This window comes from Mobula birostris, chromosome 26 (assembly GCF_030028105.1).
Source record: "Mobula birostris isolate sMobBir1 chromosome 26, sMobBir1.hap1, whole genome shotgun sequence".
NCBI classification, from domain to species: Eukaryota; Metazoa; Chordata; class Chondrichthyes; order Myliobatiformes; family Myliobatidae; genus Mobula; species Mobula birostris.
The window spans coordinates 10,701,762-10,726,758 of NC_092395.1; the positions used below are offsets into that span (position 1 = coordinate 10,701,762).

The window sequence follows — 24,997 nt, forward strand, 5'->3', positions numbered from 1 at the left end:
CCGAGGATTTGTTCAAAAGGTACAAAAACATGCAAGTTAGATTAGATTCTGAGGACACGCAGTCCTCTTTTATTGTCATTTAGTAATGCATGCGTTAAGAAATGATACAATATTCCTCCGGTGTGATATCACAGAAACACAGGACAGACCAAGACTGAAAAACTAACAAAAACCACATAATTATAACATATAGTTACAACAGTGCAACAATACCATAATTTGATGAAGAACAGCCCATGGCACAGTAAAAAAAATCTCAAAGTCTCTCTGAAGTCCCACATCTCACACAAACGGGAGAAGGAAGAAAACTCTCCCTGCCATGCCCAACCACAGTCTGACTCTGAGTCGTCCGAAAACTTCGAGCTCTGATCAGCCCTCCGACACCAAGTATTGAGCACCATCTCTATCCAAACACTTCGACCTCAGCCTCGGTCGCCAGCAGCAGGCAAAGCCGGGGATTTTGGGGCCTTCTCTCCGGAGATTCTCGATCGCACAGTAACAACGGTAGCAAAACCAGGCATTTCAGAAATTTCTCCAGATGTTCCTGTGCTTTCACATCTGTCTTCATCAAATCAGAATTGTCCATAGCCCCTATTTAACAGATACGATATCATTTCACTGGAGAGCTGCGCACACTGCCATCTTCTCCTCCCGCTTCTTTATGTTTCTTTTGAAGAAACTCAGTTTAAAGATGAAAAACCAGTAACAAAATATGCTTGGAGGATAGTTTGTGTGAAATTTAATTATAGTATCAATATAGCAAATGCTTAGCCAGCTGGTGGCGTAGTGGCATCAGTGCCAGACTTCGGAGCAAAGGCTCCCGAGTTCGAATCCAGCTGCCTCCCTTGCACGCCTTCCATCTGTGCTGGGTTGAGCATCGAATTAGCAACTCAGCTTCGTAAAAATAAGAAAGCCTGCTTAAAAAAAATGCCGTCATGATGGCGTCCCGATGACTCCACTCAGAGTTAAGGGCTTTCTTCTTCTCTTCTTCATAGCAAATGTTGTCGCAATAATATGTACACACAGATTACAATTAGAGAAATAAACTCATTGCTAGGTAGCAACTTTTACCCTCTCATTTTATCTTCCCTCAAAACATTTTACAGCAAATAAAATATTTCTGAAATAAAAGCACTTGCAATCAGGTAGATGAACTGCAAAATCTCGCCAACAGGAGACACAATGCATATTATTGGCATTATTCAGGCAAATGTTTACCCCAGACCAGGCAATGATATTGTCCTGCAGCATGAAACTCCTAATGTATTTGAAACTATACCCTACATAGTAAATGTTCAGTATCTTGGAACAGTAGAAACATAACAATATAGCAAAGTCAATCCATGACTTTGGCACATTGGCCTTTAAAAATCAAAATATTGAGTACAGGAGATGGGATGTTATGCTGAAGTTGCATAAGACATTGGTGAGGCCTAAACTGAAGTATTATGCACAGTTCTGGTCACCTACCTACAGAAAAGATAAAAGAGTACAGATAAAATTTACTAGGATTTTGCTGAGTTTGGAGGACCTGAGTTATAGGGAAAGATTGAATAAGGTTAGGACTTTATTCCTCAGAGTGCAGAAGATTGAGAGGAGATTTGATCGAGGTATACATAATCATAGATAAGGTAAATGTAAGCAGTCTTTTTCCACTAATGCTGGGTGGGACTACAATCAGAGGTTAGGAGTTAAAAGTGAAGATGAAAAGTTTAAGGGGAACATAAGAGGGAACTTCTTCACTCAGGGGGTGGTGAGAGCGTGGAACGAGCTACCAGCACAAGGGATACACCCAAGTTCGGTTTCAACATTTAAGAGAAGTTTAGACAAGAACATGGATGGTAGGGGTATGGTCGATGATAGTGGGCAGTTTAAATGTTTTTGGCATGGACTAAATGGGTTGAGGACCCTGTTTCAGTGCTGTACTTTTCTATGACTCTGAATTACCATAACAAACTGGTATATGCATATGTTAGTGTAACCATACTTCAGTATTGGGAGTATTTTCATTCTCCCTGCAACAAAAAATTTCCCAATTTGTGTCAAATTCTGAATATTTTCATTCTATGTACTAATGTTAAATATGGGATAAAATAAATAGTGTTAGATAAATTTTAGTTCAAGTAGAAATTGTTGCTGCATATTTAATTTCAACATTTTCTATTTGAGATAAAGTTTTCCAACTTCTAACTGTGTCTGAACCTGTAACACCAACATGCACTGTCAAAATTCCTTAGTTTGTGCACTGATTAAACTGCCAAATCTTTATTGAGGCAAAGGTATGTTGAAATCTATTGCCAATTGATTTTCCCCTCTCTTCAAATGATTATTTATTTACAGATACAGCACAATAACAGGGCCTTCCTCCCAATGAGCCCATTACACTCATGTGACCTATTAACCCATAGGTCTCCAGAGCACTCGGACAACATCCAAACTCCTTACAGACAGAGGTGGAATCGTACTGGGTCTCTGGCACTTGTAATTGAGTTTTGATATTATTTTAGAATACATTTTAGATTCTGATAAATGTTGTGTAATCACATTAAACCTGTAGGTTTTGTCAATATCTGGGAGCCAAACTTTGTGGGAGTAAAGGCTTTGGGGAGAAAGAGCCAGAGAGATGTCTATTAAAATAGTCCAGAATTATCCTGAAGGATGAAAGAGAGTGCAGTTTCTCTCTACAGCACGGAGGGAGCCAAAGATTGATTTAGAGATGTTTAAAATCATGTAACATTTATTTACTCGTAACGATACAGCATGGAAACAGCATACTAACAGGATCTCCCGGCCCAGTGAGCCCACACCACCCAATTACATCCATGTGACCAATTAACCTATTAACACTATGTCTTTGGAATGTGAGAAGAAACCCAGACAACCAAAAATACCTTGCAAAAAGAATAGAGACAACAAACTCCCGACAGACAGCGATGGAATTGAACTTGGGGCACCGGCACTGTAATAGCATTACACCAAATGCTACGCAACTGTACCGTCCCAAGTCAAACTGCTTCTAACAGTTGCCCAATAGAAGGCAGAGATTTACAGTCAATCCAAAAGAATCAGAGATGATGCCAATTCCTGTTTATCACCGAAATGTACTGGGTGGTGGTCACTGATTCTCTAGAAAATTTCAAATCAGATAAATAATTACAAAGAGGAAACATTGTGGACTGATTTTTTTAAAAATTGGATTACAACTGAAGAGTTGGCACATATTCATGAACTTTATGACTTCCTTCTGCACTACACTTTCATGAACTCAGGAGCTGGAAAGTAAATAAACATGTTCAGGTATATTATTATGTGTGAGGGACTGTTGGCAGAGAATCACTGCCCCATTTCCTTTATTCCTTACGAAAGCCATAGCCAATTAACTGATGTTAGTTCTACTTAATGAGCCGGGTGGCTGCGAAATCCTGCAAATAAAAAGCAAATGAGTAAAACAATAGAAGTTGTTGCATACAAAGGGCTTCAGATAATAGATGTGAAGAGATGAACACTGCCCACACACTCAGAGACTCACAAAAGTCACAGGAAGTAGCTAAACCTTTGGAGTCATATTTGGAGCTATGGAAATCTAACGATGACCATCAAGTGGCTGGTTTGAATAAATTGACGAAAGGAAATAAAGCTTTTTTTTTATTATTGTGAATACAAGAGATCCTGCAGATATTGTAAATCTAGAGCAACACACACAAAAAGCTGGAGGAACTTAACAGGTCAGGCAGCATTCATGGAGGGGAATAAATAGTCAATGTTTTGGGTTGAGACCCTTCAGCAGGACTGGAAAGGATAGGGAAAGACTCCAGAATAAACTGGGAGGAGGGGAAGGAAGACAAGCTATAGATGATAGGTGAAGCCAGGTGAGTGGGTGAGAGGGAGTGAAGTAAGAAGCTGGGAGGTGATAAGTAGAAAAGGTGAAGGGCTGGAGGAGGAGGAATTTGCTAGGAGAGGAGAGTGGATCAAGGGAGAAAGGAAAGGAAGAATCACCAGTGGAAGGTGATAGACAGGTGAGGAGAACAGATAAGAGGACAGAGTGGGTAACTGAAGGAGAGGGAAGAGGGAGGGGAAAAGTTGGAGAAATCGATGCTCATGCCATCAAGTTGGAGGCTACCTAGGTGGAATATGAAGTGTTGCACCTCTAACCTGAGAGAGGCCTCATCATGCAGAAGAGGTGGCCATAGGCCAACATGTTGGAATGAAAATGGTGAGAGGAATGACCATCTTCCCACCACATTATAGGGATAAGAGTTCCTCTTGTCCTCACCTACCACCTCATGACCATCTACGTCCAACACATTATTCTCCACAACGTCTGCCATCTTAAACACCAAATACAACTTTACCTCCCTCCCATCACCCTCTGCAAGGACTGCTCCCTCGATTCCCTTGTCCATTCATCCTTCCTCACTAATCTCCCTCCTGGAACTTATCACTCCAAGCAAAAGAAAACTGCTACACCTGCCCACTCATCTATTCCCCCACTTCCATTCAAGGCCCGAAACAGTCTTTCTAGGTGAGGCAACAGTTCACATGCAAATCTATTGGGGCCATCTACTATATCCAGTGCTCCTAATGTGGCCTCCTCTACATGGGGGGGGGGGGTGCTCTGTTAAGCACCATCACCCCATCGGCAGAAAGCAGAATTTCCCAGTGGCCAACCATTTCAATTCCCATCCCTATTCCTATTCTGACATGTCAGTCTATGACCTCATCGTCTGCCATGACAAGACCTCTCAGGTTGGAGAAGCAATAGCTCATATTCTATCGAGGCAGCCTCTAACCTGATGGCATGAACATCAAGTTCTCCAAAGTTCAGAAATTTCATCCCCTACCCTTCCCTCCTCTTCAATTCCCCCACTCCGGCCTCTTCTCCTCACCTGCCTATCACCTCCCCCTGGTGCCCCTCCTCCTTCCCTTTCTCCCATGATCCAATTCTCCTCTCCTATCAGATTCCTTCATCTCCAGCCCTTCAGTATTTTCTGCTTATCATCTCCCAGTTTATACTTCATCTCACCACCTACCTGGTTTTACCCATCACATTTTAGCTTGTTCTCCTTCCTCTTAACCATCTCCTTATTCTGGCTTCTTCCCCCTTCCTTTCCAGTCCTGATGGAGGGTCTCAGCCCAAAATGTAACTGTCTCTTCATTTCGATAGATGCTGCCTGACCTGCTGAAATCCTCCAGCATCTTGTGTCGCTCTAATTTTTTTTGTGCAGCGGTGTGGTAGCAGATAACCTTAAAAAGATCCAGTACGAGACAGCGAGTAAACTGGAGATTGGTCCACAACTTCAAATACCTTACAACCTCGTCTAATGGGAGGAGCCCTTGAAGTAGGGCCAAAGCTTTTTAAAAAAACTGCCTCTGAAGGACTGTATGATACTAGGCATTATCTTACTGTCCGGCTTCAGCTACCAAAACACGTCAATTTTCCAAAAAAAAAAGCAAAACTGGTACATATTTTTTGGAAATGCTAGTTAAATGATACATTAAACTGCGATATGGCAGAAATAACACTATTAGTTGCCTTCCAGCTTACTCCCAGATTGAGATTAATGTGACACATTCCCTTTCCAAAGCTTGGACATATTTGGGCATGTTTTTTTAAAAAACTAAAATAATCACATATTAGTCATTAACCCGACTTTGATCTAAAGTACATACAACTGATGTAAAAATTTCCTATTTGTAGGGAATACTCCAGGGGCTTGGATAGTCATTCAATGTTGTGAATCAGTAAATTACTTTTAATATGCTGAATTTTGTTTTACATCCACAAATCCAACGTTCAGCTTTCTTCTGGAATGACATGCTATGTTCATGTCCTCACCCTGTACACTGGAAACTAGCAGCAACTCTTGAATCACTTAAACAGAAGCACCACTGCAGGAGACCAGGTTCATAAAAAGTGTCTACCATGCAAACACTGGCTGGGTAAGGAATAACTAATGTTTGCAAGCAACAAATTCATTCACATTTCTGAAATTTAATCCTTTTATGAATAATAATATAATTTTCTGTTTTTATGTACTAAAATTTTAGAAATAGCCAGAGTAATCGCACATTCGCTATTCACATCCGATAGGCCATTAACTAGAGTTACAGTTTCTCACTTCACTCCCATCCCACTGTTACACCTAAAAATAAATTTGTTATGAATTTACAATAGAGCCCCACTGCCTTCCTAGGGTGCAAAGTGCCAAAAATAACAGGAGAAATTTATTTTCATTCCCAACGTGTGATAAACTTCTCGTTTAAAGTCAGTGATTCCTTCCATATTCCACAGAACCCCACTTAAATTTTTTTATACATTTTATTGAAAGGATGACAACTCTTGACTACAATCATGTGATCTATGCCCCAATTTCAATGCATTAATAGAAATAAAAATTGTCAATACAAAATAAAATGCTGGAAATATCCAGATCAGATAGAATCTTTGGTGAAGTTAGCATTATAAATCAGTAACCTAAAAGGATTGTAATCAAAAATAGTCCACAGTTACTGCCTGCTCTACTGAACATTTTCATCTTATTCTTCTCATTCCATCAGTTCATGCCCTTATTTATATTGTATCAAGCTTAAGTTGCCTTTTACATCAGTATCTATCAATAATTATCATTTTCCCTGACACTTAGACCAATCATTTTTTGTTTACCAAGTGTCAGCAGTAGGTTTTTGATAATGATGTTAAGGAGATATGGCAATTAAATAAATGCTAATTATAAATGTGAATATGTCCTATTTTTGAACTTAATTGAAGAGTTTCACTGTCTACCTAAACACAAGTGTTGTGTTCATATTTAACTCTACTTGACTAGCAACATTCAACTGCCTACATGCAAGACTAATATCCTTATATAAAGACTTTGCAGATTTAAGCAGGACTAAAGCCTGATTTATACTTCTGCATCAATGTGACGCCATAAGTACTGCATCGCCACAAACCCTACGCAGAACCGACACGGATCCCTACGCCAGAGCCTGACGCACACCTCTCCTAAAATGCAACTACGCATCGTGGCAACGCAGAACGCAACAGCTGTGATTGGTCTGCTTGGTAGCATCGCATTTCATCTTAGGCTCCAACAGCTTCCCATTGGCCGACTGAAAGGCAGGGAAGGAACTCTGGCTGCAATGCTTTCCATAAAGCTTTAAAGACCTCCGAAATTATGGAGGACACATTTTGCTTTTACGAAAAAAGATGCTCGCTCCTTGTTTACCCCCGAGAAAGACTACCATGACACCTTGCGCGGGCAGGTGTGTGCGCATGCGCGACGTGCCCGAATTGCAGAGCGAAGCAGACACACCAATGCACAAGTATAAATGCTCACAATGCGCGTCGGTCATTTGCGTAGGTTACGGCGTCAAGTTGACACAGAAGTATAAATCAGGCTTAAGGCTGGAATTTAACCACAACACTGGATAATGTCATAACAGGATATAACTAGATCAAGCTTTGACCCATTAAAAGCACATTTACAAGCCAATGGAAATTCTTAAAAGAGAGAAAAAACAACAAAGACCTGTTGCAGGTTAACTTTAAAACATTACAAGGTCTGAAGTAAAATCTTCACCAGCAAGATGACAGTTAAATGAGACGAGCTTGAATGGAGCATCTTGGTCAACATGGACCAGTTGAAGGGCCTGCCTCCATATTATATGACTCTATAAGGCATCATATAAGGTGGCACTATTCAGTGATGCTGATATTGCCATATATAATTTAAAATCAAAGTTATTTATTTTTTTTGAGATACAGTGCAGAATAGGCACTTCCAGACCTTCGAGCCACGCTACTCAGCAATCTCGATTTAATCCTAGCCAATAATCACGGAACAATTTACAAGGACAAATTAATCTACCAACTGATACATCTTTGGACTGTGGGAAGAAACTAGAGCACCCGTAGGAAACCCATGCAGTCACGGGCAGAACATACAAATTCCTTACAGGCAGTGGTGGGAATTGAACCTGGGTCACTGGTCCTGTAAAGCGTTTTGCTAACTACACTACTGTAGGCAATTATATTTTCCTTTAAAATTCAGACAGAGGATATATTGTGTCAAAACTAAATTACATTAAATTTGAAGTATCAAGTCCTGATTACACAATGCTTAAGAAACTAAAATACTGACAAACACAATAAATGGATGATGAGTGTCAATTTGTTTAATAAGTCAACTTCTCCATTTCAGTATTACAAAGTGGCAAGATTGTTTGCTCATTTTCCATGCAAAAATCAAATACTGAAGCCAACACTAATTTCAAAAGCAGAAATTTATGTTTTTACATTTAGATTGCCGAAAGACAAGGATCATTAGAGGGGTAAAAGTGATACAAACAAGTTGTGCTTCTTTTTAATTACAGTAAGTCCCCAGGTTAAGAATGTCCGACTTACGGACAACTCGTACATACAAACGGACTGCCATAAAGTCTATTGTATTAAAAACCTGAGTTAAATACAATGGTTCGTAATAACCGCTTCAGCAGTTTGTCGGCTCCAGGAAGGAGAACACCATCTGCCATTTTAAGTTGGATTACGTTAACACTGTGTTGAGTGTGTAACTTTGTATTTGGCTTAAATTTTTTCTCTTATTTACCCTTGTAACTATGCCTCCAAAGTGCAAATCCGATGCAAGTGCTGGTGATGCATCAAAGAAAAGGAAAGCGATCACGATAGAAAATAAAGTGGAAATAATAAAGCAATCGGAAAGAGGTGAAATGCGAGTCATTGGAAAAGCATTAGGCTAGTCGGTCAACAATCGAAACAATTTTAAAAGATAAAGTGAGAATAATGGAGCATGCGAAAGGCCCTGCCCCGATGAAAGCTACAATTATTACTAAGCAATGCAGTGGTTTAATTATTGAAATGGAAAGGCTATTGATAATTTGGTTAGACGATCAAAATCAGCATAGTATGCCTATTAGCCTTACTTTAGTGCAAAAGGCTTGAAGCCTTTTCAATGATTTAAAAGCTGCATGTGCAGCAAGTGAGGATGATTGTGATGAAGTATTTGTTGCGAGTAGGGGTTGGTTCAATCGTTTCAAAGTGAGGGCAAATTTACATAATATTAAAGTGCAAGGTGAAGCAGCGAGTGCCGATGTAAGTGCTGAGAGTGATTTTCCTGAAATGCTGAAAAAAATTATTGAGGGAGGTTATTTGCCAGACCAAATATTTAATGTAGACGAGACTGGCTTATTTTGGAAGAAAATGCCTGAAAGGACCTACATTTCTGAAGAGGAAAAAAGTGCACCTACACACATACAGATTCCCTCTCTCTTCAGTACACTACCATATGTAGTTACTTTTATTATTACTGTAATATTATGTGACCCGGCTGGGGACATAGTGGCATCAGTGTCGGACTTCGGGACAAAAGGTCCCGAGTTTGAATCCAGCCGGCTCCCCTGCACGCTTTCCATGCAAGCTGGTGATGTCTTTGGAAACTCACCCAGCAGAAGGCAATGGCAAACCACTGCTGTAACTTGCCTCGTACGCGGTTCCCCACTACGTCAGAGAGGCGTGGAGGGAAATCGTCCGCTAACCAGAGAAACTCCAGATGCAACGTATCTTTCCTTTTATTATTATGTACTGTATTATTATGTTTAAGATGTTTTAGTGTATTTGAAAGTATTTAAGTGTTTCATATGCATAGAAAGGTAAAATATATACTATATCCCAAGACAAACATTTGACTAACTGATGCTAAATAAGAACCGTGTGTACTTGTTCCAACTTGCCTACAAATTCGACTTAAAGACAGACTTAGGAACAGATCTCGTTCGTAACCCGGAGACTGCCTGTATAATTTTGAGCCTCCACTCAGTTGTTAGAAAAATTCAGGGAATATCTGTGAAAATAAAAAATAATATAGCTGCAGTGGAAGCGCCCTTTGCATTTTTCCCTACCTCTATACAGGTTTGCAATTTTTCAGCAAAAATGCCAAAAATTGTTCCAAACCTTGGCTGATAGCCAAGAGAAAATAGTCCTGCACCCATAACTCTTTCTGGTAGCAAGCTTTTGACTTTCACAAGGGTATGCTGGAAGGTTCCAAATAAAAGGAAAAGCACCTGTATGTGGGTCATTAGGTTCATTTTTGCACAACTCTTCATGCCTCACTGTAGAACAATATGGCACTCCCTTTTTAGCAAAGAATGCTGCATCACGCAAGAGGGTGTAGAGAAGAAAAATATTCAATTAACGAATATTCAGGTTAATGGTATAACTCTACATTCAATTTTAAAACTTATTTTAACCTTAAGACAACAATGCTAACATGCTTTTAGAACAATCAATTTTCCTTCTCTTCCACTTGCTGATTCTTTTCAATGGACTGGCCCCTTTAAACCTCTGCCTCTAAAAAAGCAACAAAATTCAGGTTGTGATATCCATTGCTTATCCTGAAATCTACAGTTTGTAAAAATAATCTATTTTTAAAAATCAAGCAAAAGAATACCTTGACTTATTTTTCAGCAAAAATAACTTTGTTCTCAGCACTCAACTCACTTTTGAAAGCAATGTCACAGAGTCATACTTGTAACTTTACCAAATGGAGTAAAAAACATCTTTTATAAAAACGAGAAACAGAACAATATCTACTGTTCTCCTGTTCATGTTTCTCCCAGTTGTTGATTCTATTATTTCATTTTGGGCACCACAGTGCACAGCAGTTAGCTCAACACTATTATAGTGCAGACGGTCAGAGTTCAGAGTTCAATTCAAGTGCCGCCCATAAGTTTGCAAAGTTCTGCCCGTGACGATTGGATTTGACGATTGACGGGTGCTTCAGTTTCCTCCCACAGTTCAAAAGACGTATTGGTTGGTAGGTTAATTCGTCACTGTAAATTGTCCTGTGATTAGGCTAGGGTTGATTAGGTGGGTTGATGGGCAACATGGCTCATTGGGCCATAAGGGCCTGCTATGCACTGTATCTCTAAATAAAAAAATTATTATAAAACAAACCATTTTTTAAATTGCAACTTAGACAATTCTGCATTAGTTCTGAATCATAGATCAGTCCTTTCTCTAGATGGCATCAAATCATAGATCAGTCCTTTCTCTAGATGGGATCAACAGCTGATAACAAAGAACTCAACTATATTAAAACCAAATATTGGATACCTTAAGGGAAAATCTGGTGTTAGAAGCACTTACGTCATGCTGACATGTCATTTCCAGTATCTTTAATAGCTTCATAAATGTTACATCACCCACTTTCCTTAGGTAGGTTTGGTTTAGGCAGGATCAGCACTGTGAAACCTACCTAACGATTGGTTATAATCATATACCTCTTCCAAACCTCTTCTATCCTTTTAAAATATCATTTTTCCCCATCTTTGGATGTCCTCATTTCATAGACAGCTTTGTTAGAAAATCTTGTTAACATTTTGTTTGTCATTTCAGGAATAATAGTACAGCAAACCTTTGTGTTTCTTGAACATATGTAAGCAAAAAAGTCATTTTCTTTTTTTCTTGCATTTTCAAGTGCTCCTGCTTCACAACTGATCTAAGCACCCCATATTTTGTAAGCCTTCAATATGCCACACAACCATTGGATATCCTAATTTATTATTCCTTTCCTAGGTTTTCCTTTTGTGCCATGTATCCACTTTACCTGCCATCTTAAATGTGAATGCCAAATCTGTTGAAATGGTGAACAGTTAGACAATTCAGAATATAACTGGGCCCTGTATTGCTCAAACTGACTGTAAAATCTCTGCACTCTAATTTAGTTAGTACTACCAACGGAGTTGTCAGCTCTAGAATTCTGTCTCAATCTTTTAGCTTCCCCATTTTTCTCTTTGCTAGGATAGCTAAACTCCTTTTTGACCAAGGTTTAGTGAATTTTCCCCTTATTAATCACAGTCAAACTTTATTTGTACTTAAGACGACTTAGGATATTTAAAAAAATGCTCTTATAAATGCAAGTATGGTCATGAAGACAATCACAGGAAACTATCATATTTGAGGATTATTCCTAAAATATTACATAATCATGAACTCCCCCCCCCCCCCCCCCCCCCCCCAGTTTCCTTTGCAGCCCAAGTCTAGGGAATACACACTCTGGTCCCGCTAAATCCATGCGATTGAGATGGCTCTCCCACCCCAATCCCCGGTTTGTGTAAACGCTGTGTAATTTGTTACAAATTGGTTCCAAGAAATGACAGACAGCACACTGCATACAATTAACAGAATTATATTTATGAATCGTAACTTAACTAAAGGGTTAGTAAAGAAAAGAAACAAACAAAAAGGGCCCATTATAATTAAACAGTCAAATGTGAACAAGTTGGAGCTCAACACTTCCCCAAAAGTAATATTCTCCGATCCTCAGTAGACCCCAGCACCTTGCTCCATGGAATCATGGTCTCCCACCAGGTTGAATCCTATGACCGACCGGTTCTCTCCAGTGTCCTCCCTGTTCCTTTCTCGCTGAACAAAGGACCCCAGCTCACAACGGTGCAGGTATACAACTCAAAAACCTGCTCCCCTGATTGGATGGCTCACATTCTACAGCAGCCGTTAACTCTAACCATAACCTAAACACTGCTTCTGCAGAAAGACCATTACGCTAGCAGTGAAGCCAGGGTATCACAATCAATCAGTGTAATAGTCTAGAGTCCCAGCGAGTTAGTTTTGTTTGGTACAGAGAAACTTGAGAAGGGATCTCAGTGAGGTATACAAGGAACATAGTTCAAAGTACGAATACATTATACAACCTTGAGGTTCATCTTCTTACAGGCAGCCACAAAACAAAGAAACCCAAAAGAACCCAAAAATAAAAAAAAAGACCCAAAAACCTAATGTGCAGGGAGAAAAAAAAACACTGTACAAATAATAAAAGTATGCATTCAGAATGGAAGTGAGTTCACAGACATGAAGCTGGAGCAGGCCACAGCCTCGGGAACAGTTCAGAGTAAATCTGAGTAAACGTTGCAGAGCAGTGAGCAGGCCCGATGCCCTGCCTTTTCAATATGGTCTGGCATTTAAATCATCCAGAGAAATTTCTCTTTCCTTAGTGGATCTATAACCACACAGTGTTTGTTTAAAGTACAGGAAAGGACATTTACTTTTCTACCCAAAGGATGCTTGAAATCTGAAACACTGCCTAAGGAGTGGCATGATCACCTGAAAAGCTACATGCCGAATGTTTTGTTTCACAGGTCTCCAAGGAATTAGGCATGACATCATGGTTCATAATGCTGTAAAATCACACAAAACCAAGTAAATCCAGCTGCCACTTGAAGACATTTATTTCTTACTGGGTGTGGGACATGTGGCTGGGGTAGTATACCCAAATCTCAATGCCAGTTCACTTTATAGTGAAACTTTTCCCTGCTTTATTTTTTAAAATTTGTTTTCCCAGAATCTAATGGTGTGTTTTATTTACTATTGAGTGTGTAAGTTGCAGCCTAAATTCTTGTGTCATTATTTGTGAAACTAGTAGTTCCCCATACTTGACTTTGCCGCCAAGATACAGAAAGTGTTTAACGGTTGATAGTGAAAATTGAAGGAAGATTATACTAATTAAAAATTAACAGGTTTACCAGGAAAGCATTTCAATTCCAAGTTATGCTCTGTTGTAACAAAGTCACTGGTGAATCAAGACATTGGTCTCCATACACTGAATGAGGACAAGGGTAGCATGCTATGTAATTCACCTCAAAGTTGCTGAATGGATGTGCTCTGAGAAGCACACATTCTTCTCAGACTGTGTCCATCCAGCACCTTAAGAGATGAATGAGGTATGAAATGTTTATATCCCTGACCCACAATTCGGACTTACTGCCTACAGTTTCTCAGCAACCTAACTTTACCTGGGCCAGATACAGTATTTTCCTTGATTTATGAACATTGTGTTATTAACTCTTCTGGGCCTTTAGATTTTCACTTATTTCCATAGATGCACTCTGCACCCATTGCCCATTACACTTAAAATATCCATACAGCAGTTCACCCAGCCTTTAATAATGTATTACTTAATCAAATGTCCTCTTTCATACAGGGGACTTATGAATAGAGGACAAATCCAGTCAAGGTCTCAATGTTCAGGCTCTTAACCAAAAGGCTCCAGCCCTAGAGCATTCTAATAGTCTTTGACAAGAGGCAAAGCTGGGAATGTAACTTTGCCTTTCAAAATGTGAATCCTTTTTAAAGGAGAGCCTCTGAAATCCTGACACTAAAAAAGTACTAAATAAGTCAGCTCCCATGGTCCACTCTCTCTTCTTCAAACTTTTCCATCTATCACCACCCAGTTTCTCACTTCATCCTTCTCCCCCACCCACTTGCTTTCCCTTCACCTGCCTTTACATATTACCTTCTAGCTTATGCTCTTTCCCTCCACATCATCTTATACTGGCTTCTTCCACCTTCCTTTCCAGTCCTGATGAAGAGCCTGGGCCCAAAACATCAACTCTTTACCCTTCTTTAAGAGATGCTGCCTGACCTGCTGAGTTCCTCTAGAATCTTGTGTATGCTACTCTGAGCAAGTGTCTTTTAAAAAGAAAGTTACTTAAAACAATTAGACTAAAGCGACAGATGTAATGCCATGTATCAGTAAGTTTCAGATGTAGAGGGGTACTGTTCATCACTCATCCTCATTTGTGAACAATTGAATGTTGAGAATTCCTTTGGACCTTCCTGCTGCAGAAGCATGATTCAGCCCTATGTTCTGTTGACCAAACATAGAGACCTTTCCTTTAAGGATTCATATCATAGTTTGCCTCTATTTTTGCAGATAATAATCAATTATACAAGCAGTGTTTCCTATCCCTAGTCCTACAGGGCGCAGTAAAACTGCATCCGACACTCTCAGGACTTTGCTGATATCAGATTACTACATTCACCAAACAAAGGGCTACTATATTTTCTACCAGACTCTGATATCACTGATTTTTTTTTATATAAACACAGTGGTATAATAAACCTCCCAAGTTTAAGGGGAGTTGGAAACTAAGCCCCAATGAGTTTTTAGAACAGTGGGAAATAAAACCCTGCAAGTTTCAGCTTTAATCTGAAACTCAGAAGCACTCCAGACTTGATCCTGAATTTTGAACCTCAACTCTGGCTGCAAACCTGATTATATCCATGAGCCTTCCCCCCGCCTCCAACCCCAAACGTACAGCAGTCCCCACACCTCCAGTTGACCACATGAGTATGCAGATACAGAGCCTTGGATAATAGTATTCTTGTTATTCTGATAAGCGAATCAGATGCTGAACAATCAGAAACTGTACATCGCAGATTCAATGTTCAATGTCTGATTATTAATTAAATCAAGTGAATCAGTTTATTTGCCTAATTTACTTACAGATATTATCTCCAGCTTTCTGTGCAAGTTAAAATTAGTACTCTGCAAGTTACTAATGACATAAAAAGTAAGACCACAGACACTCAAAGGCCTCTTTATTAGGTATACCTTGGAACCCAATGTAGTTTTTTTCTGCTGCCCATCCACTTCAAGGTTCATTGTGCTGAGCCTTCGAAGATGATCCTCTGCACACCACTGTTACGTGTAGTTATTTGAGTTAATGTCAGCTTGAACCAGTCTGGCCATTCTCCTCTGAACTCTCCCATTAACAAGGAGCTTTTGCTCATAGAACTGCAGTTCACTAGATTTTTTTGTCTTTTTGTACCGTTCTCTGTAGACACTAGAGACTGTTGAGCGTGAAAATCTCAGGAAATCAGCAGTTTCTGAGATACTCAAACCACTCCGTCTGACACCAACAATCATTCCAGTCAAAGTCACATAGATCACATTTCTTCCCCATTCTGATGTTTGGTCAGAACAACAGCAACTGAACCTCTTGACCATGTCTGCAAGCTTTTGTGCATTAAGTTACTGCCACATGATTGGCTGACTAGATATTTGTATTAACAAATAGGTGTAGTGGTGTACCTAATAATGTGGCCACTGAGTGCACAGTTAGCAAATTAGGAAAGACTCCTTCACAGTGATACAACAGTATGAACTTTCCCATAAAAAGCAGACAATACCACCCTCCATTAATAAAAAAAACTAAACATACACAACACTGTGCCACAAATGCAGAGCAGGTGCAGTCCATGAATAAGCAATGACTGCAAGACAGCTGGGCAAATCCACTTAACTATATTAACAATTGCCTCTCCCTATGCAGAGAAATATTATATGTCTTTACTTAGCTCATTGTCAATACAGAGCACTTCATAAATTTGGCTTCTGACTTCTAACAATATTCTCCCCTGCCCTTTTCCATCAGATCACATTGGGCACAAATCTAGAGAGGGTAAAAACACACATCAAGACTCAATGTGTTGTCTGACAAAAGCAGACATCTGGGGGTGTACTGAGTGATATAATCAAATGATGTAGGCAGGTTTGTAGCTGGTAGCTTTGGCTCTCAATACTTCTCACAGGGCACAGATCTAAGTGGTTAATATGGCAAACTCTGCAATTTCAGCAGCCCTTAACCTACATTTATCAAACAAGCAGACATTAGTTTTCACAAGTGATATGGTAACAATAATGTACATATATAGCTCCAAGATGAAAGCTAACTTTTTTTTTAAAGTCATGCATTTTAAAAGGGAATGCAAGGGAAGGAATTAATGTTACAGTTTTAAGGAGGTTCAAATGTTGAGATCTTATGTTTTGAGTAAAAGTGTTGAGAAGTGTGCTCAATGCAAGCTTTATGTTTTTTTAAATAGAGGCATAAAAGCAACTTTAAGATGAACCTCAAAAAGATACTGCTTTGGTTTCAAAAGGGCTACCGTGTCCATTTCTGGGCACAATTTTTTTTATAAAGGGGAGTTGAAACAAAACGTTTACTTGGAACATGAGACTTGTAACAAGAATGGAGAATCTGGGCAACACACACAAAATGCTGGAGGAACTCAGCAGGCCAGGCAGCATCTATGGAAAAGAGTACGGTTGACGTTTCAGACTGAGACCCTTCTCTTGTTTGTGAATGGGGAATCTGGGATTGTTTCCTGAAACACATGAGGAGATTGGGGAAAAATTTGGTGGAGGCCCAAAAAATTATACAGAATTTATAAGGAAGCTGCTTCCAAAGAGTCAATTACCAGAAGAGGATAGAGATTAAAAGTAGCTGGTAAAAGAACCAAAAGAGAGGGAGCGAATCTTATATTAATCGCAACAGAGAACCACCTAGAAAGGCAGATGGAGGCTGATTAACTTACAAAAGGAAACTTAATACATGAAAAGAAGGACCTTGGATGACTATGGAAAAAGTAACTGAATGTTTTCAAAAGCTAGAGATAAACTGTTAATCTTCTGCAATATAAAATACATAGTACATAGAACAGTACGGGCTCTTCAACCCATGATGCTGTGTTGATCTTTTAATCTACTAAAATCAATCTTGCCCCTCTGTCCCATATAACCCTCTGTATTTCTATCATCCATGTGCCTATCTAAAAGTCTCTTAAAAGAACCTAATGTATCTGCCTCTACCACCATCCCTGACAGCACGTTCCACTAACTTCTGACATTCCCCTTCCATACTTTCCTCCAATCACTTTAAAATCATGCCTCCTCATATTAGCCATTTCTGCCCTGGTAAAAAAAAAATTATCTGGCTATCCATTCAATCTATGCCACTTATCTGGTACACCTCTATTCAGTCACCTCTCATTCTCCTTCGCTCCAAAGAGAAAATCCCTAGCTTGCTCAACCTATCTTAAGACATGCTCTTCACATGGGGCTAAAAATGTGCAACATCTAAAAATCAGTTGCACAGCTGACAATGAGTAACCAGGCAGAATGTTACATTAATGATTACTGATTTCAATCAGTACTGTTTACTCCATTCACTATTAGGATGCCACAGGAGAAATAATGCACAGTGAGAACCATTTAAGATCACCTAAGAGGTCAAATAAAACTGCAAGTGCTATTCTACAGCAAAGTTGACCTGGAATTTGAAAAATTATTTTGTGGGAGAAAGCAAGCTCCTCCTTTGCCTGAAGCTGTGCTTGTGGCCTTTTTGGAAGTACAACTAGTTTTGTACCTGCAGTTTGTCCTCAACCTATCATAACAGGAGGAAACAATGGAGGTCATGCCCAGGTGTGAAACCACAATGACCTAAATGCAGCATCTCAAAGCATTCTCTGACTTTATTTTAACAGCCAAAGTTAGCAAATGTATCATGTAGCCAGTTCCTCATCATCAGATCTACCTTCAAAAGTGAGTCACCATATCCCAAGTACTCAAACCTTTAGATATCAGGATATTTCTTTGTTCCACCACATCAATAGAAAAATTGCTGCTAGCCTCGTATCCATATTTCACAGCTCTCCATTACAAATGGCACATCACCCAAATATAGAACATACAACATTACAACACAGTATAGGCCCGTCGGCCCATGATGTTTTCCTGATATTTTAACCTACTCTAGGATAAATCTCTTTCCTCCTACATAACGTTCCATTTTTCTATCATCCACATGCCTAAGTCTTTTAAATGTCCTATTATATCTGCTTTACCACCACACATGGCATGGCATTCCAAATACCTACCACTGTGTGCAAAGAATTTGCCTCTGACATTCCCCACTAGTACAAAAAATGTCATTTCTTACTTAACCTAGACCAAATTGTAGAGAGCCAATTGAAAGGCACATGGAAACAATTTTTCCACAGATTACTTTAATTGTGTCCATGGGCATGGCTGAAAATATTGGTTGTTGCACAACTAAATTGTCCTTCTCCTCTACCATATTCTCTGCCATCTAAACACTTCAGTCCCCTCCTAAAGGTCATCATTAAAGCTCTCCCTTTTCAGATAGCCAAGGACTGAGCTCATGGCACAAGTGCAAGAGAGTGAAGTTGAAATATTGACATTGATTTGCCAAACTTATAACGGACAATGCAAGCAATTTAGAGATTAGCAAAGCTTGAATCTTTCTTCTGAGTAAATTCCAGGGAATTGTAATGGTCTAATTTTCACTCCAGATCTGTGGGTGACAAATGGCTAAGGCGACCACGGGTTGCATGGGAGATGAATTGTTGGACAGATAGTCCAATAGCTTGGTCTCTATCACTTACACTGAACTTCTGCAAGCTCCCCACGAGACTTCTAGTTCTCTATGCTGTCTGGTTTTGGGTCACTGGTTTCCATGAGTTGGCTAAGATGATAGATATTTCCATCTCAAAGGAACCCACTCAACGATGTTCTCAGCCTACCTGGCGAACTCTTGCTAAATGGACGCTTGAAATACCTCACAACAAACGTGAAATAAAAATTTAATGCCCCGCAATCAGTATGAGAAGGATAATTCATGATAGCAGCTCCTTGCTGGTAAGCTCATACACAAGATTATCTGATAGAGGATTTGACAGGGCAATCTAAAACCACAATGAAATGCTTGCTACATTGCCAGAAAGCCGTGTGTTATGTCAAACAGCATAGAAGTCTGACAAATACATTACACATGGCTTTGTACAGTGCCAGGAGCTCAACTTTTGCAATATGGAACCATTCGATGACCATTAGGCCACTGATGGCTCAACATGAAGGGCAAAAATCTCATGCTTTCATTGCGGTGTTTGAAAGGCTCCCAGGCTCTCAGCTTGGTGCTACGCTTTTTTTTTTGCTGAGAGTTAGATTCTACCAAATGGCTTGCCCACAATGTCCACATCACACACTGGCATACTTTGATTTAGAATTTTATTTTGAAAACATTTGTAGTGACCTATAATCTTACACTGTGGCCACCTTGGTTTGCTCTAGTGATTAGCAACAAGTGAATGGCTAGGTGTGACACTATGTGCATATTAAAAACTGGGCTCATATTAATGAGTATTAGACAAAGATGAAAGGTTAACAAATGAAGGGTTTCGGCCTGAAATGTTGAGTGTACTTTTTACCATAGATGCTGCCTGGCCTGCTGAATTCCTCCAGCATTTTGTGTGCGTTGCTTGGATTTCCAGCACCTGCAGATTTTCTGTTGTTTGTGAATTATTAATTTTGTTTCTTTCTCCATAGACATTGTTTTGACCTTGAGTATTTCCAACATTTTCCATGTTCCAACTATCAGATGAGCTGCTCAGTTTTGCCTGAAAGCTCACTACTAGGCTGCCTCCATCAATTCTTACCTCCCACTCCCAGCCGTAACTGTCAAGACCTCACAATGGACTAGTAGAAATCACAACACCCATGTACAGAAGAGCATCTTCAAAGTGATAATGGAAGCAGATTCAATGTTTCAGCACCTAGCTTATTTCTAACAGCAGCACGAATTCAGTTTTAAGCATCATATCCATACATATGGGTTGTGCAACTGAGGTGTAAACTGAGGTGCATACTTTCAGTGGGCATTAGGTGTATGGAAGTTGTGACAAAACATGGGTTAAGATAATGTTCAGGCAAGAAAAGTCTTGAAGAGCATAAGTTCCATTGCATAGCAAGGGACGGGAGCCATGTGCAAAAACAAGGACCAAGAATCACAAGCAGTTGCACACGACCTGGGGATTTGGGGTGCAAGACATGTTAGACACAGCTAATAGACAGTTGTTTGAGAGATGGTATATCCCTACTGATTACATGTTTAGTCCACACAGATTCAGGATCTCAACAAGTGAATTTTCCTTCTCCAGTTTGAGCACAGATTCCCAGGAATGGTGACCTTAAATTTTCTTCCAAGGAAGCTTTGAAACATCCTCAAATGTTTTACTCTATCCACCTGATAATCTTGTCACAACACTGCTCAGAACACAGGATCTGGGGTCAGATGATGTGGCCTACAAATTGGAGCCCAAGTATAATTAGGCTCCCATTTTGGGAGTGGTGGCCTCAGAAGGTGGTGATGCTTATTCACTTATCCTACCACTGGTGATATTGATCTGCACAAGCAGTTGAGGAAAGTCCAACAGAAAACCTATGACATGGGAGAACAAAGGGTGGGTGGGTGAGTGAGCGTAACAGGTCCTGCAACACTGATTAATACAACCTGTGCCAATTCCTTAATGCTATTTTGGAACCTCGTCAGTGATTGTAAATTGTTCTCTACCTCCAATGTTTCCTTTGACAACTGTTTAGTTAAAGGACAATTGCCTCTGTTCCAAAAGGGCGCCACCAAGAGGAAAAATATCAAGGAAACAAAGGCAATTGATGCCCACAGGAAGGAACTTCTCAACTGTGACTTGCTCCTTGACACTTGCAAGTATGTTTCATTCCATAGCAAACTACCTGGTTCAATCTTGCCACCAATAAGGAGTCAAAGGCCAAGTGTGAAACAATAAGGCCTCAGAAGCAAATGGAATTCCTGATAACATTCCAAAATTTGACAGATTTCTGTCACTAATTTATCACCATCTCTCTGCCTGGGAAGAACAAAACACTGTGGGAAATCTCATTGCCATAATCATGAACTTCTTAAACAAAGGAGACAAATCTAATTTCACCAAAAGAAAACAAAAGCAGGTGTTTATTTATAGAGGTGAGACCCAGTCCTGCCTGTTGCAAGGATGACCACCACCAGTTCCACCACAACTATTTTCCCCAGTAGCCAAAGCACTGCTCCCCAAATCAAAGTGGTCAATCCACAAAGCTGCCAATTGGACATGATATTCACTACACAACAATTTATAGGAAATGCAGAAAGCAGCATCAAGCATTATCCATGGCCATTTCAGTCCTCACAAATACTTTGACTCTTATCAAGAGACCATATAACCATATAACAATTACAGCACGGAAACAGGCCATCTTGGCCTTTCTAGTCCATGCCGAACTCCTACTCTCACCTAGTCCCACCGACCCACACTCAGCCCCTAACCCTCCATTCCTTTTCTGTCCATATATCTATCCAATTTAACTTTAAACAACAACATCGAACCTGCCTCAACCACTTCTGCTGGAAGCTCGTTCCACACAGCTACCACTCTGAGTAAAGAAGTTTCCCCTCATGTTACCTCTAAACTTTTGTCCTTTAACTCTCAACTCATGTCCTCTTGTTTGAATCTTCCCCACTCTCAATGGAAAAAGCCTATCCACGTCAACTCTATCAATCCCCTTCATAATTTTAAACATCTCTATCAAGTCCCCCCTCAACCTTCTACGCTCCAAAGAATAAAGACCTAACTTGTTCAACCTTTCTCTAACTTAGATGAAACCCAGACAACATTTTAGTAAACCTCCTCTGTACTCTCTCAATTTTATTGACATCTTTCCTATAATTCGGTGACCAGAACTGTACACAATACTCCAAATTTGGACTTACCAGTGCTTTATACAATTTCAACATTACATCTCAACTCCTATACTCAATGCTCTGATTAATAAAGGCCAGCATACCAAAAGCTTTCTTCACCACCCTATCCACATGAGATTCCACCTTCAGGGAACTATGCACCATTATTCCTAGATCCCTCTGTTCTACAGCATTCCTCAATGTCCTACCATTTACCGTGTATGTCCTATTTTGATTAGTCCTACCAAAATGTAGCACCTCACATTTTTCAGCATTTTTCATGCATGCTCAAGTTTAGCTCCCCAGCAAACTAACATCAATCTTGCCACTACTTTATGACGACACACACAAATTGCCATAAAAATCCAAGTATCACATTTGTATTTTTTCTCTGCCATTTTTTGGTAAAACTGAAGATATAGGTTTTGTCTTACAAACGTTTGTAAATAAGTTCAATTTAATGACTATTAGAAAGCAGCCCGATGCCAACAGAATAAATTCGGTTTTCTACCTCCAATACCTCCTCAAAAGATGTATTGAAGGGCACTTACCTCTGAAGGGCAGAACTGGGCTGGGATATTTTGCAGACCATACATTGCAGTGTCAGTTTGATGGTTCTGCTGGTAATTCGGCCCGTCCATGACACAAAGCACTTCAAGCATTAGGCACTATCCAGCTGCATGTTGTACAGTTCTAAATGTGTGTAGTATCAGAGACAAGGAACGAAGGCCACACAGATCTTATCTGCAACAGTCTTGGCACACCATGTCCTGGAAAAGGAGATATAAAAAAAAGACAAGATTTTTTGAGAGCTAAAGTTTTGGTAACAATTTAGTTTCTGCTTGCAAAGTTCTTCTTTAGACAAAGGGTTGGAAACCACTTTGGACTGCTTTCACACAACTCTTCAGCAAGAATGGCTTAGCTTATCATTGCTGAAAATTTTATTTTTAAAAGTTGAGATGAATTTTGTAGTTGCACTGTACTGTTGCCACAAAACAATTAAACAGCATATGTCAGTGATAAAACACTGAATTCTGATTTTAAATTTACTGTCATCCAAATGGAGCTCAAAACATGTAGTTCCCAAAATGCAACAATTCTGAGAAACCAACTGTTGCAGATACTGGATATTCATTGCATAAGAGCAAAATTTGTTCATGCATTACAAATGACACTGATTTGTCAACAGCAATTTAAATTCCATCTGAGTTCAGCACTTACGCAATGATTAATGACCTCACAACTTTCAATTATATATAAATAGTACATGATTTTCTTTGGGCACCAGTTTAAAAGAACTTGAAGACTGCGACTGTATGCTAGATATATCCACAAAGAGTTTCTTCTATTACCATGATCTTTGTTCTTAGTGTTGTATAAACATTTCTTCTTCAGTTCTACCACAAAGTCTGCCCACAAACTAAATTAAGCATTAACAATGTTTAAAAAGTATTTTTGGTCAGCAACTGATTTTTAAAAAAATTCTCAAATAGTTTATCAATAAAGGGAATAATTCACAATAAAACATGTCTATTGATTGCTTTCCAACTTATTTTCTAAAGTTCTCAAAAAGCTTAAGAACCGAGAACTTTAACCACATAAAGAAAAAATTTGCATGACTAAATGGGAAGAGGGCTGGTGCTCACTGAATGCTTCTTTCAAAATGCTGGTTGAAAGACCCTGTAGACTATTTTCAATCAGAATTAGTATCAGGTTTAATATCACCTGCATATGAAGTGAAATTTGTCGTCTTTGTAACAGCAGTGCAATGCAATACAATAAATAATAAAATGTGAATTACAGTATAAAAAAAGTTACATTAATTAAGTGCAAAAATAGAAATAGTGAGGTAGTGGTCATGGGTTCAACGTCCATTCAGAAATCAGATGGCAGAGGGGAAGAAGCTGTTCTTGAATCAGTGAGTGTGTGCCTTCAGCATTCGGTACTTCCTTCTGATGGTAACAGTGAGAACAAGGCATGACCTGGATTCTTAATGATGGACACCACCTTTTTGAGACATCACAACATTCTCATCCCAAAATGCTGACTATTCCTTTACCTGCAGAGATGCTGCCCAACCTGCTGAGTTCCTTTAGCAGACTTTTTGAAGAAAGCATCAGCCTTACAGCATAGAAGCAGACCCACCAGCCCAACTAGTCTATGCTAACCAAGATGCCATTCCGAGCTAGTCTCATTTTCCTGTGTTTGGCCTCCTAAACTTACCCTATCCATACATCTGTTCAACTATCTGTTAAAAGATGTTATTATACCTGCCACAACCGCTTCTTCTGACAACTCATTCCAAATATGTACCACCCTCTGTAAAAAAAAAATTCTGCACTGACTTCCTACTACATCTTTTCCTTTTCATCTTAAACTTTATTTTTGCTCCAGAGCATAGCAACTGCAGAGCAGCTTGCAAAGTTTCCCCCACGGTGTCCGGAACTTTTAAAGATGAAATTTTACATTATTATTGTTGGGTAATGATTTATACAAAATAACTTAAAAGCACAATTCTTAATAGTTATTCGCAAAGAATACCAATGAATATCAATTGGAGCAAACAAATGATACATTAAAGAAACAAAATGGTTTTTGCTTGAGAACATTTAGAATTTTTCATGTTTTGCTCAAGTTTTAACCAGCAATTTATTTACAAAGAACTCAAAACAGAAATATGATCATGAACCTATACAGATAATCAAAACTTACAATGAATTTCCCATTTCTGGCATAATCAGAAAACTGGCTACCTTCAGCAAACAAGATTTTCCAAATGCTCTTGATGAGC

At 39.4% G+C, this 24,997-nt stretch overlaps 1 protein-coding gene across 5 annotated transcripts in view; it reads right to left on the minus strand.

Moving 5' to 3' along the window:
- Positions 1-24,997, minus strand: part of sbno2b (strawberry notch homolog 2b) — a 171,947-nt gene that overhangs the window by 127,995 nt on the left and 18,955 nt on the right. For 4 of the 5 annotated variants that reach the window (XM_072244367.1, XM_072244370.1, XM_072244366.1 and 1 more), the window contains exon 2: positions 22,758-22,976. The exons of the other annotated variant lie outside the window; for it this stretch is intronic. In XM_072244367.1, the coding sequence (XP_072100468.1) occupies positions 22,758-22,868 (111 nt within the window). In that variant the 5' untranslated portion in view covers positions 22,869-22,976. The remainder of the gene's footprint in view (positions 1-22,757; positions 22,977-24,997) is intronic. 5 annotated transcript variants of the gene reach the window in all.